The following is a 26,535-nucleotide window of genomic DNA, read 5'->3' as shown; positions in this document are numbered from 1 at the left end:
CCCCCCACCCAACCTTTGCACACTGTCCCCCACAGGATCCTGCCCAACCCCCACCCCTTACTGTCCCCATTGGATCCCATTTGGAACCCCCCCATGGGGTCCTGCCTAGGTCCCCTCACCACAGGATCCTGCTCAGAGCCCCCCTATCCCAGCCCCTTGCGCATAGCACTCCTGCAGGATCCTTCTGGGGCCCCTAACTCCCCCCACTGTTCCCCATGGGATCTTGCTCAGTAAATGCCCTCACCTGCACCATTGCACACGGTGAACCCCCTTGATATCCCCGCTTAGTGGCTTTTCTCCCTTGCACCCTTACATGCAGGGCCCCACAGGATCCTGCTCAATCCTGGCCCACCCTCTTGTGCACACCACCCCTGGGGATTCTGCTCTGTGACCCCCTCACTCACCCTCTCTCATGCAGCACTCCAAAGGATCTCACTCGTTAATCCCCTCAAGCAAAGCGCCCCTTGGGATGTTGCTCACTTCCAGCACACTGTGCCCTTTTGAGTTCAGAATAACAGATCTACCTAGGTTTCAGAGTGGTAGCCGTATTAGTCTGTATCAGCAAAAACAACGAGGAGTCCTTGTGGCACCTTAGAGACTAACAAATTTATTTGGGCATAAGCTTTTGTGGGCTAGAACCCACTTCATCAGATGTATAGAGTGGAAAATACAGTAGCAGGTATAAATACATGAAAGGATGGGAGTTGCCTTACCAAGTGTGAGGTCAGTCTAACGAGACAATTAACAGCAGGATACCAAGGGAGGATACCAAGGGAGGAAAAATAACTTTTGAAGTGGTAATGAGAGTGGCCCATTTCAGACAGTTGACAAGAAGGTGTGAGTAACAGTAGGGGGAAAATTAGTATTGGGGAAATTAGGTTTAGGTTTTGTAATGACCCAACCACTTCCAGTCTTTATTCAGGCCTAATCTGATGGTGTCCAATTTGCAATTAATTCCAGTTCTGCAGTTTCACGTTGGAGTCTGTTTTTGAAGTTTTTTTGTTGAAGAATTGCCACCTTTAGGTCTGTTACTGAGTGACCAGAGAGATTGAACTGTTCTCCTACTGGTTTTTGAATGTTATGATTCCTGTCAGATTTGTGTCTATTTATTCTTTTGCGTAGACTCTGTCCGATTTGGCCAGTGTACATGGCAGAGGGGTATTGCTGGCACATGATGGCATATATCACATTGGTACCTAGGGATAACTAAATTTGTGGTAGGGTTTGGCAAAGGCTCATCAGTGACATGACATTGTTTTACTCTGGGCATCTCTTTTCAGGAACTATTTTCCATACGAAAGTATAACGTGGCCCTGAATAGTTCACTCTTCTGGAAAGTTTTAGGAATGCTAGCCATTCGCTGAGACCTCTGCCCCAAAACTCCACTTGTTCTCTCCTTGATCATATATGTGGGCAGTAAGGCAGCCCTAGACCTGTTCACCTGGCGGGTCAGAGCACTATGTGTCAAAGGAAACACTCCTGCGGTTAATATCATGGTTGGTGAACATGTTTAGGAGAGGAGGGAACTGCATGATTAACTACTTCTGTCACATTCAGTTGAGGGCCCAGCTCTCTTCTTCCATCCTTAGGATGATGGTACCACAGTGGAAGAGACCCCTTCCCGTGCAAAAGGCACATGTTTCCTTATGGTTCTTTTTCTGTCTAAGTAGTAAATCCAGATTTAGAACAGCCCTCTACTCTGCATGCTCCTCCTGCAGTATCTTGTGTTTTGAGCAGGTGACAGTCTGGTCAGAGAAATGGTAGAACAAGCAATGGACTCTGTACGTCTGGCCTGAGGTAGAGGAACCCACAATGAGAAGTTTCATTTTGTTTTAAAATAATGTCCTGCCCGTTTATTGACCAAACAGAATGGGTTAGCTGAGTCTCCCACAAAATTTAAGACAGAGCTTGTTTCATGCTTTGCTAGAGGAAACCCCCTTGTTCTCCTTTAGTCTGCAGCCCTCTTCCCCCCTCCTCCCCCTCAGTACATTTTCAACTCTTCTGTCCTCACCCTTCATAGAATCAGGTACCTGTAGTCAACAGAGGTGATAAGCAGTCTTGCAAGAAGCTCTATCCTTGCTTGATAAGTCTGCATAGGTAGTTCACTGTGGAAGGGGATTTTTAAACTCCTCCTTGCCTTAGCCTGTATGCTGTCCCTTCATTCTTATCCCGTTGATCTTTGTAGGAACCAGGGAACAGAAAGTAGAAGAAGATATTACTTCACACAGAATGAGAGAATTGCCTCTGAATGCTAAATTTGGTGGCTACTCTGAACTGTTTCTCACTGTCATTCATTTAAAATGCTGTTAATGTAGTTAAAGTTTATTTTTAAAAGATCCTCAAAATAAGGTTTTTTTATTTTTGAGTTTGCAATAGCAAGAAATACTATTTGTGTCTTTGAGCATTTCCTTTGCCCATTTCATTGTGGCTTTATTACTGCTTTTGGGAGTCCAAAGATTTGCATGTTATATTGTAAGCAGTGTACCATTATGTGGATGTTTAACAGTACAGTACCATGGATACAATTTGGCTATACGATATATAAGAAGTTTCTGATTATACCAGAGAGCCTTTTTTTTTTATCAAGGTTGCCATATTTGTTTCTGAAGACTGAGAAATTTAGTCCACTCACAAGTTAACAATTAAGCCGTGAAACCCGAAGGAAAACTACAGAAGTCATTGGAAGTTAATCATGCTGTACACTTCTGCTTCCTGAGGCAAAACTTGAAAATTAGCATAGTCAGTATGCCCGCAATTGAATTATATGATACTGTGAACACTGACTGTTGAAAACCAATGTATTTGAAAATTCGGGCTTCAAAACAAACATCACTTACAGCATCGGATGAGGGCCTTTGGAGATAATGCAAATGCACCTAACTGAAAATGTATTTTAAAAGCAAAGCATCCATATTTTTTAAACCAATTATCAGTATGAGGTACCACTGACTAGGATCAATACCTGGTGGCTTCTGCTCATTTAGGATATTCAAACAACCCTCAATAATTAAGATTTTTCAGAATGAAAACTTCCTTTAAAAATTATTCTAACCCTTATGGTAGTGAAGAAAACCTTTCAAATGTGAGCAGAGCATAATCTATGAGGAATTGATTTCATGAGTCTGCAGAGGGCATGAAATGAGTTCTGAGATTAAATTACTCCACTTCATGTAAATAGTGCATTGACTCTCGAACCTAATAATGATAATGCAATAAACATATATTTAAATAATTTAGTTGCAAAATTGTGTACCTAATTTACACAGTTACCACAGTTGCTTGCAGTACATAAATCAGACCACTGCATGTATGAATAGACAAAAGGCAGAAATAGTAATTGTTCTATGTTCCCTGTATTTTCTCTCACATTGAATGTAGAAATAACATTATTAACTACAAGTACATTCACTGTATAAGGATCGATATTGTCTGTTTTTGCAGAACCTCCCATTTTTATTAGTAAAGATCTGCTGTAGATCAAAGCTAGTATGTTTCTGACTTATTACACCACAAACAGTTACGCTAGTGTAAATAGGGGAGAACTTTACTGGTTTGTTACCAGTTCCTTGCTTCAGTCAGCCACAACATGCATTGTATTGCTAACCTCCATTTATGTGTGGTTATCTCAAAAAAATGAGTGCTGTATGAACGGGTGTGTCATCCAATAAAATATAGCCTGTGGGTGTACGGAAGGTTGTGGTTAAATTAGCTCAATCTGATATTGCTTGATTAGGCAACTAGTGCCACAAGGAGATAATGACATTGAAGGTTTTATTGACAACTATAACACACTGGGAACTTTTTGTAACATTTTTATGATGCCTACGTGTGCCTCAGTTTCCCTCTGTATTTTGCATTGCAACGCAGTGGAGGCAAAACACTGTTCCAACAGTGCAGGAGACAAGGTGGGTGTGTCGCCTCACTGTCTGGGTGGAATGGCTGGGTTGTTAAAGAACTGGTTGAAACCGACCTAAATCAACAGAGGATCCAGAAAGACAATGAGAACCCTCAACGACTGAACAGTCAACATCGAACAGCAGGAAATCCTGGCAGGCAGAACATGTGCACTGAGCTGGAGGACAAAGGAGAAAAAGTTATTTGGTGGTGGGAATAAGAGCCGCCCTTTGGAGGGATTCAGCAGCTCTCACTTGAGTCTAAGGGCAAAGGGAAGAGATCCAAAAATGCAACCCATCATTGCATGGCTTGGCCAGGATGGACTGTGGGTTAACCTTTGTCTCTCTTTGCTATCCCAAAGTCTTTCAGATTCTGTATGGCAGGTGGCTAGTAAATTGTTACCTTGTTTTGAAAAGGCTGCCTGGAATAGTTGCACTACTCACTGAGAGCATTGTTATCTGAAGTGGTACAGTGCATGCCTCCCACAGGAGTCTGGTTCAGCTAGATTTGCTGTAGGAGCCACAAAGAGAAACAGGGATTGCTGGTGCCTGAAGGCCGAGTCTTGGAGGCCCTGGACCTGCCCCTGTGTAACTGTGTATACCCTTGGGATTTGGCACACTAAAGCAGTCACTCCAAAGGGACTGATTGCAGGCTGGGGCATAGACCAGACCCTGTGCATTTATGACACAACCAAGGGACAATAACTTGTAATATGAAAGTCTGTCCATTTTATTATGATTATCTGGTATGAGTAATGGCATAAAGACATATGTCTGCCCCCTCCCTCCATCCTCAAGGACCTTGTACTTTTCACCTATTCCACCAGCAAGCCTGGCAGTAATGACTAAGATGTCCAAGAAAGTTGGTGATCCTGGAGAATAATTGGAAAATGTATTGTTTTAACCTTTTAATATGATTGAGCTAGCAGCATTAGTATGTAAAGCGAGAGTTGGAGTTTTGTGGAGGAGGAACTTCTTGTCCTGTTATGGTTTTGAAGTGGGCATTGAATGTTCATGATAGCTCATGTAAGTACAACTATATAACAGATTGGCATGTTCTTTTAAAAGTTACTGTGAAATTCACTGATTATCAAATTATTTCCCTTGGTAAACTCTGTGTGGGTGTCTTCTTTACTGTTGTTCTGTTGAAAAGATCTGCTGGAGCCATCACTGTCCCTACCACTAAATTGTAGGGAAAGGAAAAGGTAAAAACAGCTGAAAATGCAGGAGAGTATTATGCTTCCAACCACTGTTTCTGAACCTAATTATCCCCTTGTATTAGTTATTTGGTGTCATTGTCTATTGTTGTTGCAGCTAGAACTGGTTAAAAATGTTCATTTTTTTATGAAATATGGCTTTTTTATCAGAACAAAAATTTCTCCTAGAAATGGCCAACTTTGAATATTTTTATACAAATATTTGTACAAAATACAAAATATTTTTACATTCATCAAAACAAGAAGGCCAAATTTTTTTTTTTTATTTTGGGGTGTTTATTAAAAAAATTTTGAAGAAAAATTTCAATGAAAATTTTTTTGTTGAAATTTTTCACAGAAGCAAAAATCATTTCATCTCTAGTAATGCCATGAATAACCATAATTTAGGACAGACATTTACTAACATGTAATTGCTGCGTTCCCTTTGGTTGGAAACTCCCCAACCTTATTCCAGACTCCACTAAGTTTCATATTCAGCATTAATAAAGTGAATAAACTTATTCCAGTATATATATAAAGGTAGTGGCTCAGGCAGTATTAATCAATGTAATCCATATGTTAGTAAACCCATCAATGCTGACAAGCTGGTAGTGTTCAGATATTTAAAAGAGATATGACTTTCTGTAATTTGTAGGTTCTTCAGTCCGGTGCTCTTGTGTCTGCATCAAGTTAAAGGGAGGGTCTCTCTTTCCTGTGGTCCTGTGGCAATTAACCACCGTACAGAAGTAAGCAGCAGTGATAAGCAGTATAAAAAGCTCCAGGGTGAACATACTGCTCAATGTTGTAAGGTGCTGAAAGACCTAAACTTCCACTGACCCCAATGAATCAATATATCAGTTTGAATTTCTTAACCTCATTTTGAGAAACTCTTTCCATCCAAGCCCCTCAGGTGGAGCTGCAGCTGGAAATCAGAGGCATGGTAAATAGCCAGTATTTTTATACCAGTGTTTCCAGTGGTTTATTTGTTGAGTTGCAGTGAGGGCTTTGTCACAGAATACTTACTACAGGCAAACCAATGGAACCCTGTAAACAGGGGAAAGCGGGCATTGATGGTGTATAGCACTTTGCAGAATCAGGTCCTTATTGAGGTGGAATCAGGCTTGACCATACATACATACATTATTGGTTACAAAGATGAATATGTGTAAGGGAGACATTTGCAAGTGGATGTTTTCCCCTGTTAATGAGGCTATATATTGACTGTGTACTATGCTCCTAATCTCCAGTTGCACCTTGAAGTTCTGTCTGAAGTTCTTTGGTGGAATGACTCTCAAATTGAGGTTAAGAAACTTTACGTGCTTCCCAAGGCCATAGAGCAAAATGTATCTTGGTCATGAAGTTTTTGAAACTTTAATCACAGCTGTGTAGACTATTACAGATTGTGATTAAATATAACTTGTTTGTTTGGGTTTGTTTTTTTTTTTGCTACCTCCTGGCCACAGATGTGGAGATGTCCAGATAGTGTGGTGATGAGTATCGTATATGAACCTCAATAGATGTTAGAAAGTTTCCCTGTCCATGCATCATCTAGTAACATCTGTTTTTCTAAGAAAATATAGAGCCTTTGCCTCTACAGGAAGAAGATTCTGAAGAAGCTGTCCAGTGCAGTCTGCAGCACCTGATGAAAAATGCCGGCCTACTTGGGGCATAAAGTAAAAGTGTGGAAAGAGAACAGGAAAAAATCAAAAATGTGTACTAAAGAGTCTGCCTGCTCAGGGGCATGTTGCTTAACCTGCATACCTTTTCTTGCACAACTAATTCTTATTTCTACAAGCAATTCCACTTGCTATTGATGTGAATAAGGGATTTTTAGATTGGGCCCTTGATGAACGCTTAACCAATACCTTCATTGTCATCCTTGAAAGTCTCCACTTCCACCACTCCTCAGTTCACAGCTTCAGCTGCCGTGCTCTCCAATCCTTTGCCCACTTAAATCCAGCATGTCCCAGTTAAATACATTTTTTGTTCTGCTCTTGTTACCAAGTTCCCAGTATGCACCTTCATTTGATTCCTTCAGCACATTATTTTATCTCATTGTTCTTGATATGACAGACCCTGGTACACACTGTTCTAAATTTTCCATTTCAGCACAGTGTTCCTGTTTACTAATAGACAAATGCATGTTGTAAAAAATTTGGTTCATTAAACTCACATGTACTACGGCTGTCACCTGTCTGAAACTCTGGTCCAAAGAGTGTACGTGCTTTAACTTTTGGTTAGTTTTCTATTGTCAAAATTGTAAAATCGGTTGGAAATTATTTGATACCAGGCCTGGTGTTACGTTTGTTTGTCAGCAGGAGTAAGACTGTTAATCAGTTCTGCTGTTGCTTACAACAATGTACTTTTTTTCAAAATCCTTTTCTACCATATCACCTGTGTGAAAGCTGTATTAAAAAATAGCTGTTCAGGTGTTCCTCTAACAGATGGTCAAGGTTCCCCAGTTTCACTCAGACTGTCCTTTCTACTCACATGCTAGGCGGGAGAGGTATTCTGGTGACAACAGGCCTCGTTCTCGAGAACGTAAGATGCCCAGATATGACTCCGATGATACTTCAGACTTCCAAGTTATAATATATCAGTGACTTTTGCTAAATCAGGAGCTCAGTCTGTAGACTATTTCTTTACCATTATCCTCGCGATTGGGAAAATATAGTCAGAGTGCACCAGAGTCCCAATCACTTCCCTAGTTTTCCATGGAGCTTAGCTGGCCATGTCGAGAATGTTGAGCCACTTGTGAGCAGCAGCATCCTTTTACAAAGCTTGGTCTCTAAAGAAATGCTCCTTCAGTCTTTGTAAAGCACACTCCTCCGCATTTAGTTGTCCTTACAAAATTGGAGTGGTGTCATCTGTTCTTATTAGTCAGTTTATTGCTTCATTACTACCCAAGGTAAAAAGGCAGGAGACAAGATGCCAAAGAATCACAGGAGGACAAGGATGTAATTATATTCTCCAGGGTGAGGCAAGAAATATATCTGTCCCCCCCCCTCCAATATTCAATATTTTTACCAAACTATCATATGGTGCATCTTTCCTGGCCAGAAAAACGTATATCAGAGTGTCACTATCATAGATAGATTGCCACTGTAATGTCAAGCCTTATCACATAGAGACTTACAGGCAACCTTGATCATTTAATGGTTGCTTATTTATTGTGTGTTGGTGTTTGGTGATCTAGCAGCTACCTCATTGCAAGCAGTCTCCTGCTATTAATCTGTCTTCTGGGGTGTCTCTGTGCTGTCAGTTGTGAGGAATTAATATATTTGCACTGTTGGAGAATACAGCTGCATGAACTGCTATGCTAGCCACCATGTTGGGAATGTCCATGATGCCCTCAAACATACATCATTAATTGAATGATTTTGGAACTTGTATAAAACCTCCAAGAGTGTTCTTAGACACAGGTAGGCACTCTGGAAAGTGCCCATAATTCTCTGCCCTGAGAACTGTGGAATAGCTGTGCAGAACTTCCATTATACAAATAGAGTTGTAAACTGCTATATAGACAAGATTTGATTTTACTAGGCTGCGTTCTTGATAAATGGTAAATTAGGCTTCTGTTTTAGTTTTGTGCTTATCCTTTGTGGATTATGAGATTTGTTTCTGATTTAGTTGTCTCAGGGTTCTTAATTGTCTCATTAGTTAGTCCTCATCCGTACCTCATTAATTTCAGTATAAGTAGTTGTGTATGAATTTGGTATAAATGAGCAGTTCAAAGACATTGATGTCATGCCAGTTAGAATCCTTTATAGTTAATATCAGAATTGAGGGCTTGGTTTTCCTTGTTGCTGAAATTTGCAGCAAGATCTCATGACTTTAGTTTAGGATTAGGAGTCTGAGTAGAGCTGTTTGGTTCTAATGCCCCCTGTCTGCTTTTCTAAGCTAAAGTATCAAATGATTCACTTGCTCTGAAAGAGAAAGGTGTTTTGCACTAAATGGATTATTTTTAAAAGCTGTTACATTGTTCTATCGTCATGCATATTTCTGCTTTTATCCTGTGGTAATTTCTGCAACTAGAGGCAATATCTATAATCTTATGGAAGGGGATTCTCTCCTATAGCAAAAGACACACGGGGGAGGGGAGTTGCAGGAGGACTGAAATCAATTTTTCATTTCAGTTCAGTGATTTAAAAATTTTTTTGACAACCTTCTTATAGCTTGTCAAGCCAAAAAAGAGACAGCTCATTTAGGAATCTGTCAGAGGCAGGCGCAGTCCATCTGGGATGGGGATTTACACTGTGTTTGCGGCTTGATGCCATGTGTCCATTTTTTGTTAGTGTCCATCTTTGATCCAATGGCAGGTTGCTACTTAGTGCTATGCCATTTTCATCATTTTTCTCCTTTCTCTCAGGGTTATGCACAATGTTTCCTCATTGCTTTTTGACTGGAAATTTTTAATGAACCCAAATAATTTGAAGGAATATCGTTCTTCCACTCCTTTGTGTCCTTGTGAAGTAGCAAGTCCCTTTGTTTCTCGGTCTCTCCGCGGTCATATTGCTTGTATGTGAAAGGTTTACTGTGCTGGATAACTAGTACCTTTCTTGCCCTAGGCTGTCTGTGCTCTTTTGTTTGCTGCTTTTCTTTGGTGTATTGTTTTTCTCTTTTTTACTCCCTCCAGTGCGCTCCCCTATTTTTTATCTTCTATTTAGTTTACATGCTCCCCTGTACACCTACTATGGTGATCTAAAACTATAATTCCCTACAACTGTGCTTATCAATACTCTAATCTGGCTCGGCAGATAAGGAAGTGTTTGTTTTTCATTCCTTATGCAGGACAGTCCTTGGGAAGCTAGTGTTGTCATATCTTAATCAATATGCTAGCTCTGTTTTGATAGTTCTGTGTGTTATGGCAAAAATAAGTGGGTGTGAGAGAGTCCATAGGATGGTTGCTTCTTAGGTTTGTAATTGGTGTTGCAAACATGACTTTGAATATCCAGAGAAGGACCAGTCAGTGTGCATTAAACTTTTGCACTTCCAAAAAATAGGTTGTGGCCCAGAATTGCAGACTTGCCTTTCTTTCTAGCTGCATAGATTATCCTGCGAGTGAGGGGGGAATGGTGTGGGTAAAATCTTTAGAGCCCTCCTCAGAGTGGCCACTGCCTATATACCGTAAGCAGGTGAAGGGGATCTCCCTGATCTTGCAGCCCTTACTTATGTGAGTAGTTCAACTGAAGCATGGAGTGAAAAATTGCAAATTCCTTAAAGTGGGGAATATGTCTTTGTATGTGCTGGTACAGGGCATAGCACAATGAAGCCCAATCTTGATTAGGGCTTTTGGGGTGTTAAAGCCCTTCCTGTTGTTTAATATTTATGACTGCGTCTGGCAACTGATGTGTGGTTAGAGGAACTGAGCATCCTTAACCTAGCCAGTCATTAGTTTACAGGAAATAAAAAAATAGTACAATTCATTTTGTTTTTTTGTCTATACCTCTATTAATGCAATCTAGTGCTGTATGTTGCATTTTTTATACTGTAGCAGATGGTCTCTGATTTTTCCACAATAACTAGCATATATTTTTCCTGTTTAGCAAATTTTCATATTCTCTTGCTTGGTTCCTTTTCCAAAATTGGTTTATTTTATACCTACACTGAACTGCACTTATCTGTTGACCCGTTCATTTAAATGATCCAAAACCTTTTGAATCTTGATGCCTAACTCATTATTTTCTGTGTACTGTCTTGAAACTTGAATGTCTTTTTTCAGGCAATTTTCCACCTTTCTGCTTTGACTGCCTGCACCAATGAAAACAAAGCCTTTTCTAGTTAGGAAAAGATTTTAAAAAAAATTGACTAGCCAAAATATGTTGTTTTGCCCAACTAATTTAAAAACAAAATTTGTTCCCATGTCAAGAATATGTATGTGAAGTTTCACCATGCAGCCATTTATTAAGGACCAAGTTATGAACCATTAAAGTAAGGTTTATATGGGCACCTTCACTAGACTCATTACTATAGGAACCCTGACAGGCACCATTATAATTGTTTTTAATTTTTGTTGCTAAAATAACATCCTGTGCAATGTTTAAACATAGCAACAGAACTTATGTTTAGCATGCCCTGAGGTTCACAATAGAAAAATTGTCTTTTATAAATGGTGGTTGGATATTATTGCATACATTTGTTTGGATTAGTAGTTCCTTGGCGTGAAATAAGCTGTTTATTTTTAAAATAATAGCATGAATTGTGCTGGGACAATAGTAAGTTGGGTGTGTCTATTCTTGGTATGTTTACCATTATACTTTTTTTAAAAATTCAGACAATAGGGCATACAGACACTTCTCTGGAGCAGACATCATTCCCTTTAAGAGATCCAGATCTCAGAATGACAATATACAATGAAAAATAAAATCATAAAGAGAAAGTTAATATTTCATCCAAGATCAGGCAGGACAATTAGTCGTGTGTGCAGGAGTTGAAGTATTTTAAGCGCCGTAGAGAAAATAACAAATTTTCCACCACATAAAGTTTATCTAACTGTTTATAGTGTTTTTAATCTTTTTTTTTTCATAGCCCATGTCATAGAATTTGTTTTGGCTTTTAAAGGCTATTTTATTTTATTTTATTTTATTTTATTTATTTATTTTAAAGGTTATTTTCTTATTTGAGCTTTAATTATACTAATGCTGTGTAGATTAACTAGTGAATGTTTGTTCAGGGCTCTGAAGATTTAAGGAACTGTGTAAGAGCTAAATATTATTAGTTTCCCGATTTTTGTTTCTGTCCCAAGATGTTTAGCTCACAGTTCCTGACATAATCCACATGTTTATGTGTATATCCATCATACTAAAGGAGGCAAAGCCCCACTCTGAACAAGAACAGAATGCACAAGGGAGTTGTGTCAGCCTGGTCTTGTCCAGGATACAAGCACACATTAACACTGCTTTCGCAACAATAGAGATTGGAGGAACACCTATGTCTGTTTCTAAGTGCCAGCTATAAGTTACTCACAGGAGTATAATTATGCCATGCCTGCTCTGCCTCCTGTACAGAAGTGCATATTGCCATTAATTACAGCTTTGTCTTAGGTTGTTGATATGATACACTAAAATACTATGGTAGTTGTCAGCTATGTCTAGAGGAGTCTTTTCATTTGTAAATAAGAGAAAATTCCTTTAGTAGAGGCAGTTTTAATTTTATTGTTCTGATTGACATTAACCTGGTTAGATAAACACCATTCATTTGGGTTAAATGAGGGAGCAGTTAAGGACTTTGTATATCATGATAGCTGGAAACAATAGAATCCATAGCCCAAGGCTCTGGGCCATAAGGCCAGGCCTGAGCAAGAACTAACCCAGGAAGAATAAGAGTATTCTCTGGGAGTGGTTGAAAATGCAGGGCTTAAGGGGTAGTTGTTGTTTAACATGCTTAATGCAATAGTGCCTGTGAGCCAACCAAGAGTGGGGACCCCATTGTGGCGAGGCACTGTACAAACATTCAGTGTTTTCCACCGAGTGCATCCGATGAAGTGAGCTGTAGCTCACAAAAGCTTATGCTCAAATAAATTGGTTAGTCTTTAAGGTGCCACAAGTCCTCCTTTTCTTTTTGCGAATACAGACTAACACGGCTGCTACTCTGAAACCTGTACAAACAGAGTAATAGATGTTCCCTGCCTCAAAGAGCAGGTTGTTGGTGCGTCTGTTTGAGAGAGAGAACACCCAGACAGCAGCAGTAGCAGTGGTGAGCATGGCCCTGAGTGGGAGCAGAGACGGAGCCCTGTGGGCATAGAACTGACTGGAGGAAATTGCGAGCACGCAAACTACCTGCTTTGTTTTCACTGTGTCCAGAGAAACAGGACTTCGTGTACATTCTTTGTACATAAACAGGATTGCACCAAAACATAGTGTGTGACGGGGTCAGGACAGACAGCTATAGGAAAGTGCTCATACTGGGTGCTGGGAAATGGGCCCCAGGATAAGCAGGTCCCTTTTCCCCTGGTAGTTGAACAGGGGTTACTCCAGGTTAATTAGGACACCTGGGGCCAATCAAGGGCCTGCCAGAACCTTTTAAAAGCTTCCCCTCCAGTCAGGTAGGCACGCACAATGGCAGCTGTGGGGAGCAGGCATGCTACTGGAGGACCAGACAGCCTGCCCAACAGGGCATATAGCCCTTCTGGGCACCAGAGGTTTGGGGGAAGAGACCCCGCCAGAGGGGAGAGACTGAACTAGGTGTCTGGCCTGTCGCCGTCACGCACAGAGGAGCTACCAGAGACTAAGAGGCTCCTCTCCCCCTCCCCTGTCAGGGAGGCTGGGAGGAACCCCTGCTCAGATAAGGTGGGGACAATAAACCCAGGGGCGTGGGGAAAATTCCCAGGGAGAGAGGAATCCCCCAGCCTGCCGCTAAGAGGAAGCACAGAACCCACCGAGGTGGAGAAGGAGCTCTGCCACAATAGTTAGGTGTGGAAGGATTTGATTTTAATTGACAGATGTCGGTAAACATTAATTTCATCTGATGCACTGACAATGACAAAAACAAAAATGTATTGGTAAGAGGGAGTGCCACTTCCCCTCTCGTTCCTGCCAGGATCATGTGTCACCAGCCCTGTGGCAACAGAGAAAGCCCTCTGCAGCCTCATTCTGTCACAGTGCAAGGTGCGGGGAAGGCTGCTGTTTTGGCACCTTGCGCCTGCCTGGACTTGGTGTCACCAGCCCTGCAGGTGTGCAGGGAACCCTCTGCAGCCCCTGTAGTTTTAATTCAAGCAGAAAGACAGGGTACATTTTTGAAAATGTTACATGCTCCCAAATCACGTAAGTGTGTTTAAAAATTTTACCCAGACTTAAAATAGTTTTATATATAGACAGATATTTACATAAACACTTAAACTAAAGACGTAATCCAGACTTTTAAATGTATTTATTTAAAAAGTCAGTGTGATGTGTTTAATTTTATTTGTTAAAAAGTTTGTTTATGTAAATGATGCTGCCTCTGAAATACTACATGCAATCAAATGCACAGATAAAAACCTCAATCCTGCAACTGGCTCCATGTGGACCTCTGAAGCCAAAGGGAGTTTCTATAGGCTCAGGGCTCTGCCTGCACAGAACCCATTAGCTCAGTGGATTGCTTTTCTTCTGAACAACTGTTTCTATTGTTAGTTTTCCATCTGTTACATATTACTGTGCTAACTTTTCAAAGAGGTGCTTTCAAGGTTGAAAGGCTACACCTTTCCTTTTTTTTTCTTGCTTTTGATTGTAAAGTCCAAGTAATATTTGGTGCCTTTCCCCCAAAGAAATACTTCAGTTCTTACGTTTTGTCACTAAAATAAATCCATGCTATTAGCCCCTCGCTTGTGAGCAGCTGTACAATAATGTACCTGTGTCTGAGTGACATAGAACACATCATTTTGGTGAGATTTTAGCCTCAAGCTTTCATAGGATTGTTGCAAATGATTTTTTTAAAATTATGAACAAAATCTTGTGATTGTTCTTTAAAATTGCTTTACTTTTTAAAAAATCCTTTTTTTGCTTTTAAAATCCATTCATGTGCTCATCTCAATTTAATCATCACCAAGATGATGCTTTTATCACATTCTGTTTTCACGCTCAATTAAATTTCCAGCAAGATTACAGATTATTATTGCTGAATGAAGATTTGGTTCAGAAATGGTTTTCAGGAAACGCCATCACTATGCATTTGGACTAATATTTTGCTGTTACTACATCACATAGTAAACTGTTCATAAATCTGATTACATTATTTTTGTTAAAGATGAAACAGATAAGAACAGTAGACCTTGCCCACCTTGTGTAAGTGGAACAGCTAACAACTTCCTTGGATTCTGCAACATTACTCTCTAGCTAGTCCCTAGGAAGAACAAAAGTGCAAAGAAAACTGCATCCTCCACCAATCTGCTTCTCATAGATGAGAGTCTAGCATCACAACTCTCTTGAAGAGAGTGTACTCTTCTGAGCTACATGCAAATAACCTACAAGTTCTAAATCTTTGGACTACTCCTTGTGTATTTTGTTATTTAGAAGCCACATTCACATCACATCTGAGTATGGGATGGCTGAACATCAGAGGAACAGTGTCATATTTTATTAATACAGCATTTGACAGCTGTTAACCAGTGAAATGCGAGCCTGGTATTCAGTTTGACAAAAAGGATACACTTGATCCTTCTGAGATGAAACCCATTAACCTGTAAGCCATGTATATTGAATTAGCAGACTGGCAAAATGAGAGTATGCTGTGTTACTGGAAGTCATGTAGAGTGGAACCCTCTTATAATCATGTGTGTTGATTATTTTGCTCAGTTCATTATAACACTAGAGCATTTACCTGACAAAAAGATTCAGTATGTTCATGTCACTTCTTTCACCTTCAGACTGGTAGACTAGTCCTTTCTTTGCCCACTGCAGTGGAAGGGACACTGGTTAGTGTTTTGTGTGGCGCACACATTTGTGGAATACCACATCTTAACTTATAGTGGGGAACAGATGTTCAAGTTTGGGAATCAGGGATTCACTCTTACTACTGCTTCCTCCCCCATGGGAGGATAATGGCTACTTCCTTCCCCATCTCCTCTACTTGGGCAGAGTACAGGAGGAAAGGGACATGATAATCCGCTTGGAATGTAGCATCGAACACCTGTGTAGCAGTCGATACTGGCTGTATTCCAAGGAGGATTTTCAGAGTAGAAGTCAATTATGGTGGAGTGAATATTCACCACAAGAGGAGTAAAAGTCCACTGAATTCCACTCGAGCAATTTGGGGCTTCCACTGCATTTTATAATGACTTTGTCTAGACTGAGAAATTACACTGTGTTAGAACAGGAAATTGAGGAGCTGTAGGAAATAATGTGATGCAAAAAACTCAGCATAGTCAGTGACTCTCATAATTAATCCTACAGTTCACCACAGCTTGCTGATGTGGTGTTATCTTTACTGTGTCTCTGTGTATATCTTTTATATCAGGTTACTTATGATTCCTAGAGGTGGTGCTCTAATATAATGTAATTTTCTAATGTAAACAAGACCAGTAAGGAGGGTTTCAGAGTAAGAGAGTTCACTGGGAGAGTGAATGGGTTCTTCCATTATGTATTCCTAATTCTATAAGAAAAGATTTTCATGTTAGTTTTCTTCAACTGTTATCAGAGGGTTAGCCGTGTTAGTCTGTATCAGCAAAAACAACGAGGCATAAGCTATCATGGGTTATAACCCACTTCATCAGATGCATGGAGTGGAAAATACAGTAGGCAGGTATAAATACACAGCACATGAAAAGATGGGAGTTGCCTTACCAAGTGGGGGGGTCAGTGCTAACGAGGCCATTTCAGTCGTGATAAATGTGGCCCATTCTCAACAGTTGACAAGAAGGTGTGAGTATTAACAGAGGGAAAATTATTTTTTGTAGTGACCCAGCCACTCCCAGTCTTTATTCAGGCCTAATTTGATGGTGTCAAGTTTGCAAATTATTCCAGTTCTGTAGTTCCCTCTGTTGATATTCACCCCTTCTTGTCAACTGTTGGAAATGGGCCACATCCACCCTAACTGAATTGGCCTTGTTATCACTGACCCCACTTGGTAAGGCAACTCCCATCTTTTCATGTGCTGTGTATTTATACCTGCCTACTGTATTTTCTACTCCATGTATCTGATGAAGTGGGTTATAGTCCACAAAAGCTTATGCCCAAATAAATTTGTTAGTCTCTAAGATGCCACAAGGACTCCTCATTGTTTTAACTGTTATGTCCTTTTTCTCTATAAAAATAGTCATCATGTCACACCTTTGCTGTGCCGACTCTCACATACTGAAACGTGGAGAATTGCTTTATTGAACTTGATTCTCTCATATGGGAGAAGATATTGTGACTCTTAACTCCTTTATGAACAAATCTTTGATATGTCTCAGGTGTAGCTACTTATTTGTTGGGAATGTTTCAATATAACAACTGGAAAATTGAGCCTAATTTCATTTTTGTTTTGTTTTTTTGATGTTTGTATTTTCTAGGAAATCCATGAACTATTCAAAGATTATGAATTAAAGTACTGTTATGTGGACAAAAATAAAAGAACAGGTAAGAATTTAGAATATTCCAATATTTAAGACTATGTTTAATCGTAACATTAACATTTGCATTCTCTGATAGGACTAGTAGTCAACTTCTTCTGCCACATATGAAATCATCAGATTGTCTGCCCACTACTTTAACTGTTCCTAGACTTGTTCTTTAGCTGCAAAAATTGTGGCCGTTTCCAGCTCCCATTAATGTCAGTTAATGGGAAATGGAAAGCCTCATATTGACTTTAGTGGGAGGTAGTTTGAGCCCATTATCTGTGAATCTATATTTATGACCCCTTAAGTAATGCACCCTTTGGATCGGGTCTAGCCAAACTGCTTAATCCACTTGTGAAAGACTGATCCATTAGACTCTGCTAGGACAAGCCCCTCACACCAGGATAACTCTGTAACAGAAGGGCTATTCCAGGTCTAGATTTAGGGATTCCAGGTAATATACGACGGAGAGCAGATATACTCTATTTACTTTATCAGTTCTGAAGGCTGTGGATGTTTTTGCCTTATTTTGGAACTGAAGGGAATTATCAAGCTTTTAAGGATGATCTTCATCTTGAAAACTCTGTCAGTTTTCGCCTTGCTATATGTCTCCCAGGCATCTTTGCCAAGGTAATGGTGTTTCTGGCTGCTGCTTTTAGCAAGTATGGTGTGTTTGTGCAGCAGTCTCCTAATGATTTGCTTATTTGCAAAACCTCAAAATTTCCAAGTTTGGGAACAAGTGCTGCAAGCTTCTATGTATCAGTAGTCCTGTCTATTTCACTGTTTTATTTTCTAGGTATTGTTTTGAAATCTTACTGGTTGAAGCTGCCATCGGAGGAGGGCATTACTCTTAATGTTTACTCTGGTTCCTCCAGAATTACCAATCAGAAGAATATTTTTCCTCTGGACTTCTGCAGCTGGGCATTCTCGTTCAGAGGTTCTCACAATAAATTTTTTGGTGGCCTCAGAGTGCGGCCACCAACTCTTGCTGGTGGCTGCGATGACAATTTTTCTTAAAATATTTAATTAACTGTAGGAAAAACAAATAAATATGCACATATCCATGTTAAAATCATTAATTTATTTATGTAGGGTTTTTTTTGCAGATCCAATAATAAAAATCATATACAGTTCTCTATTCTTTACTGGACCTAAACAGAATAGAAGCACACATAGGGCGCTTTGCACATTCTTGTCTTTTGTTGTTGTTGTTTCTTTTGTTTATGATTGCCTTTTTTTTAAAAGACTTGCTAGCTAGTAAGTCTGCTGTGGCGAAAAGTAATATTTGTATGTTTGTTAATATCACTTTTCATAGCAGACTTCATAGCTAGCTGGGAGGCTGTGAAAAGTGATATTAACTACCGTACAAATATCAATTTTCACATCAGACTTACTCAGCTCTGGCAAGCCAGGGGACAAATTAATCCCTGGATGGGGAGGTGGTTAGGGAGACAGTGGGGGCCAGGGGCAATGGGGGAGAGTGGTGAGCCCAGGGGCCAGGGCTGGAGCCTGGGGCTGCAGGAGACTGCAGGGGCCAGGGACAATGGTGGGGTTGAGGCCAGAGCTGGCACCTGCTGCTGTGTGGCTGGGGTCCAGGGCCAGAGCCCAAAGTCCCATGACTGGAGCCTGCCACCTGCCGCCCCAGGCTGAAGCCCAAAGCCCGAGCCTCACCACTCCTGGGAAGGTGGGAAGCTCATTGGCTGCATGCTCATCTGGCGTTTGTGGCTCCAGATGGGGGGAGGGCCCAACTCCTTCTGGTGGCTCTGGGGGGAGAGGTACTGCTCTGCGCCTCTGTCCTAGTCACTGCCCAAGAGGCTGTGGCCACAACAAAAGCCCCTGGTGGCTGCATGCGGCCATGGTGGTTGCATTTGAGAAATGCTGTTCTAGTTAGTTTTAGTTGCTGATTTTCTTTTTTCTTTGATTGCAATTCGAAATTCTTTCGATGTGCCTTGCTGTGTGGGTTTGTTTTGATTAAGATCATTATGGAAAATTCACATTCTGCAGTGCTACAGGCCATAAAAACAGTATTTACACCAAGAACAATATATGCCAAAAGATTGGTGGCTAAAAGTTTGGATAAACAGGCATGTGTAGTGTCATATGTTGTGCACTGAAGAGTAATTTTCGAGACAACACTGATATATGGCACTCTCCTTTTCCTACTAACTCAAAAAGTGGCCTAGAACAGTGGCTCTCAACTTTTCCAGACTACTGTACCCCTTTCAGGAGTTTGATTTGTGTTGCGTACCCCCAAGTTACACCTCACTTAAAAACTACTTGCTTACAAAATCAGACAAAAAAATACAGAAGTGTCACAACACGCTATTACTGAAAAATTGCTTGCTTTCTCATTTTTTTCATAGAATTATAAAATAAATCAATTGGAATATAAATATTGTACTTACATTTCAGTGTATAGTAGATAGAGCAGTATAAACAAGTCATTGTCTGTATGAAATTTTACTTTGTACTGACTTCCCTAGTGCTTTTTAAATAGCCTGTTATAAAACTAGGCAAATATCTAGCTGAGTTGATGTTCCCCACAGAAGACCTCTGTGTGCCCCTGGTTGAAAACCACTGGCCTAGAAATATGGTGCTTTATACACTGTCATAGTGGACCAAGTCATTTTAATAACTGCCACTTTGAATTCACTTGTCAGTATTAATAATGGTAGTTACTGTAGTCTAGTGAATCTAGCATCTGTATTTTAAATGGCAATTTAACATGCAGATCTGAATTGTCTGTACCTGTGCCTCTGCCTCTAAAGACTCAGAAATGTGCAGCTTCAAGTCTGTCATCCCCGTCAGACCCGAAGAAGAGTGTTGTGTAAGCACGAGAACTTGTTTCCTCCACCAACTTTCTTTGTTCTCTTACAGCGTTTGTTACTCTGCAGAATGGAGAGCAGGCTCAAAATGCAATTCGGATGTTTCACCAGTATTCTCTTCGTGGAAAAGAAATATCCGTGCAGCTCCAACCAACAGATGCTTTGCTATGCGTTACCAATTTGCCCACTTCATTTTCATTACAAGGGTTTGAGGAACTAGTGTGTGCATATGGCAGTGTTGAGAGATGTTTTCTGGTCTATAATGAAGTTACTGGCCATTCCAAGGGCTACGGGTTTGTGGAATACATGAAGAAGGACTCTGCTGCAAAGGCTAGAATGGAACTCCTGGGGAAGCAATTAGGTGAAAACACCCTCTTTGCACAGTGGATGGATATTAATCAGTTGACTACCGATCTTGTTCATTCTAAGTGCCTTTGTGTAGATAAACTCCCCAATGACGACACTGATTCAGAGGAACTGATGCAAATGTTCTCATTTAAATATAAACCTGTGTTTTGCCAGGTAGGTCTCCTATGAATTTGTGTCTTTTGGAAGCTGAATATAGAGATGTATATAGCTTTGTGTTTACATATTTTATTGCTTGCCTACCCATTGCTTTGCTTTTTATGTAACTAGAGAGTGGCTTAATTTGTGAAACTGAGTGAGTGATTATGTGTATACTGTGGCGGGCCGAACCCCCTGGGGTGCCACCTGGGGTGCCGGGACGCCACTGAGTCAGACTGTTCTGCTAGCCTGGGTCCCCTTTACCTGGCCTTGCTGCGTTAGGCTCTCCAGCCTTTTCCAGGCAAGCACGCAGGCAGGGCCACACCCAGCTGCACAGAGAGACAGAGATCCATTCTGGGAAGACTCAGCTTTAAGGGGCTTGCCACAGCACCCAGATGTCCACCCCTCCCTTGGAGTACAAACCCAAAATTATATGAAATTCACCTCTTCCCTCAATGTGGAGGAGGGTATACACAACTTCTCCCCCCCCAGTTAGAAATCAGATAAACTGGGTTATATTGTAAACCATAAATAAATATGTTAACTATAACAGGTGTATTTTAAGTAGTTAAGAAGGTAGCAAACAGAACAAGGCAGATTACTAAGAAAATAAAACAGAGCACGCAAACTAATCTTAATACACTAAAGAAACTGGTTACATGCAAGTTGTCACCCTACATGTGGTTCTAATAATCTTCCTCACAGGCCAGACACCCTTCCAGCCTGGGTCCAGTTCTTTCCCCCAGTTCAGTCTTAATTGTTTCCAGCAGTTATCTTGGTTGGGGTAGCAGGGGAGAACTGATGACCTGGATTATCTCACTTCCCACCCTTAAATAGGATTTGTGTAAGGCGGGAGTCCTTTGTTTCCTAGCTTGACCCCCCACCCCCAACCCCAAACTTCTTGTGGAAAAGTACAGAATTCAAGATGGGTTCCAGTATCAGGTGACATGGTCAAATGCATCTGTAGGACCCATGTAGCCATTCTTCACAGGCTGACCCACAGGTTCACAGGAAGACCAAGCTCTTTTACAGTCCACTGTCCTTGTTGATGGACCATCCGACCTGTTGGGCTTTTACATTATTGTTTCTTAAGTGTTAGTAGGGGATGTCACCCAAAGTAACATAGTTGAAATATAGATATAAATTCAATAATCCTAAGTTCTGATACAGAAATGATACATGCATACAAATAGGATAATCATATTCAGTAAATCATAACCTTTCCAGTTATATCTCACATGAGCCATCTTGCATAAAGTATATCTCAGTTATGTCATATTACTATCATAAGCGTATTTTCATAAATAATGTGGAATGACATGTTACATATACATCATAATATATGATGTGGTATAAATGCTTTATTGCCATGAGTTTGGAATGACCAGGATAAGTCCCTGGTGAGTTATGCAGGAGGTCATCCCAGATGAGTGCCAATAAAACATTTATTATACATTCATTCTCCATGTATTTTATGGAAGCATTATTTCAGAAATGTTTTAGAGAACTTTGTAAATAACTATTATTGGTAATATTTTTTGTATTCTTCAGTGATAAATCCAGTTTGTATTAATATCTTGAGTCTAACAGTAGAGCACTTAGAGAGATAAAAATACATTAACTACATCTTAGAAACCTCTAAAAATATCTAAAATAGTTTTTCCATAAGTCATAAAGTTACATCTTCAGGACCTAATAATTTCAGGACCTAATAATTTCTGATGTGCCAGCACAGGAAATATTATAATAAATATCATGCTAATTTTTTAATCAGAATGTCATGCAGTACTAAGTCAAACGTCTTACAAAAGTGAAGTAAGTTACATCTGCGCAGTTGCCTTTATCAATCGAACTTGTAATCTCATGAAAGAATGAAACTGGGTTTGTTTGACAAGACCTATTTTCCATAAAACCATGTTGACTATGCAGTTTGAGGTAGTTAAAAAGTGCATTTTTCTTGCACCTTTAATCACAATGATAAATGGATTTCACCACAGCATCTGGTGTGTGTTTGTTGTATCATGTGTGTTGGTGATTCCATGAGCCTAATGGCAGAACCATGTGATATTTTTCTGTAAATTGTGACCTAAACAAAACATTATGGTAAAGCATGTAATGCAGCCATTCCAAACTCATGCCAGGAGAATCTTTATAACACATTTTATAACAAATATTTGCGATGACTATTTATATTACCATACTGCCTAGTCATGGACCCTGATCCCATTGTACTAGGCACTGTACAAACACAGAACCAAAAGACAATCCGTACATCAAGAGTCTTAGAGTTAAATTTTAAAGATATTTAGGTATCTAACTCTCATGTAAATCAGGAGAAGTTACATGTTGACATACTTTTAAAAATCTGGCCTTTGCAATCTAAGTATGAGATAATAGACAACAAATGGACACAGGCAGAAAGACGAGTACAAGGAAACATTGAGACAGTATTGGTCAGTCTGATCATCAGTGGTCTCAGCACACCAGCAGCCTAGCTGTTGTCAAGTTTTTTGTACGCATCACTAAAAAGGAGAGTTTTTAAGGAGAAAAATATGCTAGTTTTGCAGATGTTTACTAGGAGCACCTCCCAAGTATGGAGAGAAAGCACATTTGAAAATTTAACAAGTGGGTGATGGAGCCTGGCATCATGGGCTGATTGGAGGAGGGAATCTACATCTCGATAGTGAAAAAGAGGCTGATTCTACACTGCACAGACTTTAGAGTGTGAACTGCTGTACACATCAAAGTATGACGCTCTAACTGCCCTGTGTGGACACTGCTGGCATGAACTAAAAGGTCATAGCTTGAATTAATGTAGTCTTCTTTCAAACAGGACTATGTTAATGCAAACCACACACCTTCTACTTCACTCCAGCCTCATCTGCACAGGGCAGATAGAGGCAATGCTTTGATGCCCTCTACAGTTCACACTCCCATAGTCCATAGACAAGCCCAGAGATGATAGCCAGGGTGGGGATAGGCCATGAAGGGCCTTGAAAGTGAAGACAGGTAGCTTATGTTTGATACAATAGAGAAGGAGGACCCCAAAGGAAGAAAGCAAAAAGAGAACACAGTGAAAGTGACGAGCTAGGAAAATGAGCTTTGCAGTAGCATTTGGAATAGATATTAGAGGGGTAAGGTTGCAAATGTCAAGGTCAGAGAGAAGGATGTTGCAGTAACAGATATGATGAGAACCTGGATAAGAATTTTAGTGGTGTGGATGGACAGGTCAGGCCATAGCTTAGAGATTTGATGTGGAAAGAAATGGCAAGTTTTAGACAGCCTGGATGTGAGGTCCTAGAGAAAGGTCCATGTGGCAGATGATGCCCAGATTACAGTCAGGAGTGACAGGCAGGATGGCGGTGTTGTCCGCAGTGATTAAGAAAGGAGGTAGCAGGAATTGGGGGAGAAGATTATAAGCTCTGTTCTAGCCATGTTGAGCTTGAGCTGATGACTCGCTGACATCTACTTGTGGATGTCTAGAGAGTGAGATTTTAGTTTGAACAGAAGGAGACGGGTCTGGAATAAAGAGGTAGATCTGTGAGTTGTCAGCATAGAGATGGTAATTGAATTTGTGTTTGTAGATGAGATTACCCATATATAAGGGGTGTGGGTGGGTGTGGGTGTGGGGGGGAACTAAGCATGGAGCCCTATGAAACCCTCACAGAAAGTTAGATGGGGGTTGAGGAAGATCATCCCAAAGGATGTGCTGAAGGAGCAATTAAAGAGGTGCTCAGAGAACCAGGAGAGGATGAAATCAGCAAAGCCAAACGAGGAGAAAATTTCAAGAGGAGCATGGTTGATAATGTAAAAGGCAGTTGACAGGCAAAAGAGAATAAGGGTGGAGTACTAGTTCTGAATTTTGGCTAAGAGGTCATCTGAGGAAAAATCATGATTCTTTTTACTATGGCTTCTTTTGCATAGCTGTGTGTTAACCCTCTTCAGGAATATATTAGTTAGTTCTGCTACTAACTGACAGATTTCATCATGTAAATCTAAAGTATCTTGAAGTCAGTGGAGAATTCTGCTTGGGAACTCTTTTCTTTTTCTGTATTTCTTTCCTTTTATCCTTATCTTTACTCTTCTTTAAGCCTTTCTTTCTCCATTGGCTCCTTATGTGTTGGAAATACAGATTGTTCTTTCAGTAAGAGTTGAATTCGGATTTTTAGACACAGTTCCTAAAAATACCTATGTTCCCTCTGTGTGTGTGTGTGACCTATGAAAAGGTTATTGTCTAACCGCCTTTTTGCTTGCTTTAGAGAGAACAAGGCAACTGCCCTATCTTTTTCTACTTCACCTTTCAGTTTCCCCTAGAAAGTATTCACTGGTGTTTAGTTTTGAGGGATTTTTTTCCTAGCACATTCTTCTTTGGAAAGTTTAATTTCCTTATATATTTACACAGATACTGGCTGCTGCATCTTTGCAGGTTGAAGCAGTTTTCTTTGCCCAGGTTTGAAGCCAAAGTAAGCTGCATTGCTGCAAGCCACTTTCCGCATATCTACACTAATGATTTTTACCAGTGCAGCTATGTTGGTGTAAAATCGAACCCATCATAGAGGAGTCCTTGAATTTTCCCAGCTCTCTTTTCTTATAAGAGTTCTTGAAGGTTAATTCTAAGCTGTTGAATAGATGCTGTTTGTACTAACCTATCTTCCTCTACTTCAGAATCATTAAGAGGCTGTAAACAAATTCCTGTTATAGGCCTGATTACTTCCAGGACTAAATAGCTGAGAATTAGATGATGTTTTTCTAATCAGATTTAAAAGTGCGGGGGGGTCCCTTTGCCACATCAGGACTCTAAGTAACTTTATATCAATTTCATTGTTGTACAGAGTGTAGTTGTAGCCGTGTCAGTCCCAGGATATTAGAGAGAAAAGGTGAGTGAGATAATACCTTTTATTGGACCAACTTCTGGACACTGGATTTATGGCTTATTACAACTATTTGTAACCCACCTCTTTCTGTCTTATGACTGCAGATGTATTAATGATTTTGCACAGGTAATCATGCTCAATGCAGGGGGAGGAGAAAATACTTTAAAATACTTGCTGAATGTTTGTAATGTGTTCATTGTATTGTGAAATGCCATTTCAGTTTGCTGAGGACGAAGGCAGTTATATTGATGGCTTTGCAGTGATTGAGTATGAGACTGCAGAGCAGGCTGAGGAAGTGCAAGAAGTCACAGATGGTATGACTATCAGAGGAAAGAGAGTCCAGGTATCGTACTGTGCTCCTGGAGCACCAGGACGAAGCACGCTAGCTGCATTTATAGCAGCACAACGTATGGTAAGAGACCTTCCCTTTTCAAAGAGAAAACACTTTAAATGTTTATATTATATGTTGTACATATATAAGAATTTATAAAATCCATTGGAAGAGAAGTCCATAAGTGCTTTTATAATCAGCTTAGTATTTTAATAAGATTATTACTCAGCCAAGTGAAAATTCTTTTTGAACCGGAGAAAGCTATTTGGCTCAGTGAAATATTAATACTTAAATTGTAGTTCTGTTCTGACAAGTGACTCTGTAAAGTGACATTGTGGAGTTCCATGTTTATTTTCTCACAGTGACTACACATCAAAATTGATCTGTTTACAAATGAAAAGGTGGTTTCTCTAACCTTCCTCTAACCAAGATCTTAGGTTATAACTCAGTCTGTTCAAAGTGTTACTCTGCATCTACACTAGAAAAGTGGTTGAGTTTAGGTTGGAGTTGGCTAGCTCGTGTTAGCTAGCTGGCAAACTCAACTTCTTCTTAGTTAAAACAAGGACATGAACCTCAGGGATTAGGGGTAAGAGATGGTTTCAGTTCAAAACTAAACTAAGAGAGAGTGCTTTTTAACAACTATAGGTTGGTTTAAAATGAGACAAGTAAATGTAATTTAAAAATAAATGTCAGGGTAGTGGGAATGACTTAATTTCATGCTTGGTGTAGAATGAAGCTTTTATGCCCTGCATGTCATATCAAATTATTTCTTAGAAAATTGGATGGGAAGGTAAGTGGTACATGAAGCTGTCTTGAAGGTTGTAGCAGAATATTCTCATTACTTTGGATAGCTCTGAGTAAACTCAGCTGCTTTTCTATAGAGTTATTCACCTCAACTC

At 40.1% G+C, this 26,535-nt stretch overlaps 1 protein-coding gene across 3 annotated transcripts in view; it reads left to right on the top strand.

Moving 5' to 3' along the window:
* Positions 1 to 26,535, top strand: part of RAVER2 (ribonucleoprotein, PTB binding 2) — a 56,532-nt gene that overhangs the window by 2,646 nt on the left and 27,351 nt on the right. For all 3 annotated transcript variants that reach the window (XM_048859714.2, XM_048859713.2, XM_048859712.2), the window contains exons 2-4: positions 17,058 to 17,124; positions 19,980 to 20,449; positions 25,526 to 25,717. In XM_048859714.2, coding sequence (XP_048715671.1) covers positions 17,058 to 17,124; positions 19,980 to 20,449; positions 25,526 to 25,717 — 729 coding nt within the window. The remainder of the gene's footprint in view (positions 1 to 17,057; positions 17,125 to 19,979; positions 20,450 to 25,525; positions 25,718 to 26,535) is intronic.

This window comes from Caretta caretta, chromosome 8 (genome assembly GCF_965140235.1).
Source record: "Caretta caretta isolate rCarCar2 chromosome 8, rCarCar1.hap1, whole genome shotgun sequence".
NCBI classification, from domain to species: domain Eukaryota; kingdom Metazoa; phylum Chordata; order Testudines; family Cheloniidae; genus Caretta; species Caretta caretta.
This window is presented reverse-complemented; position numbering and strand designations above follow the sequence as displayed.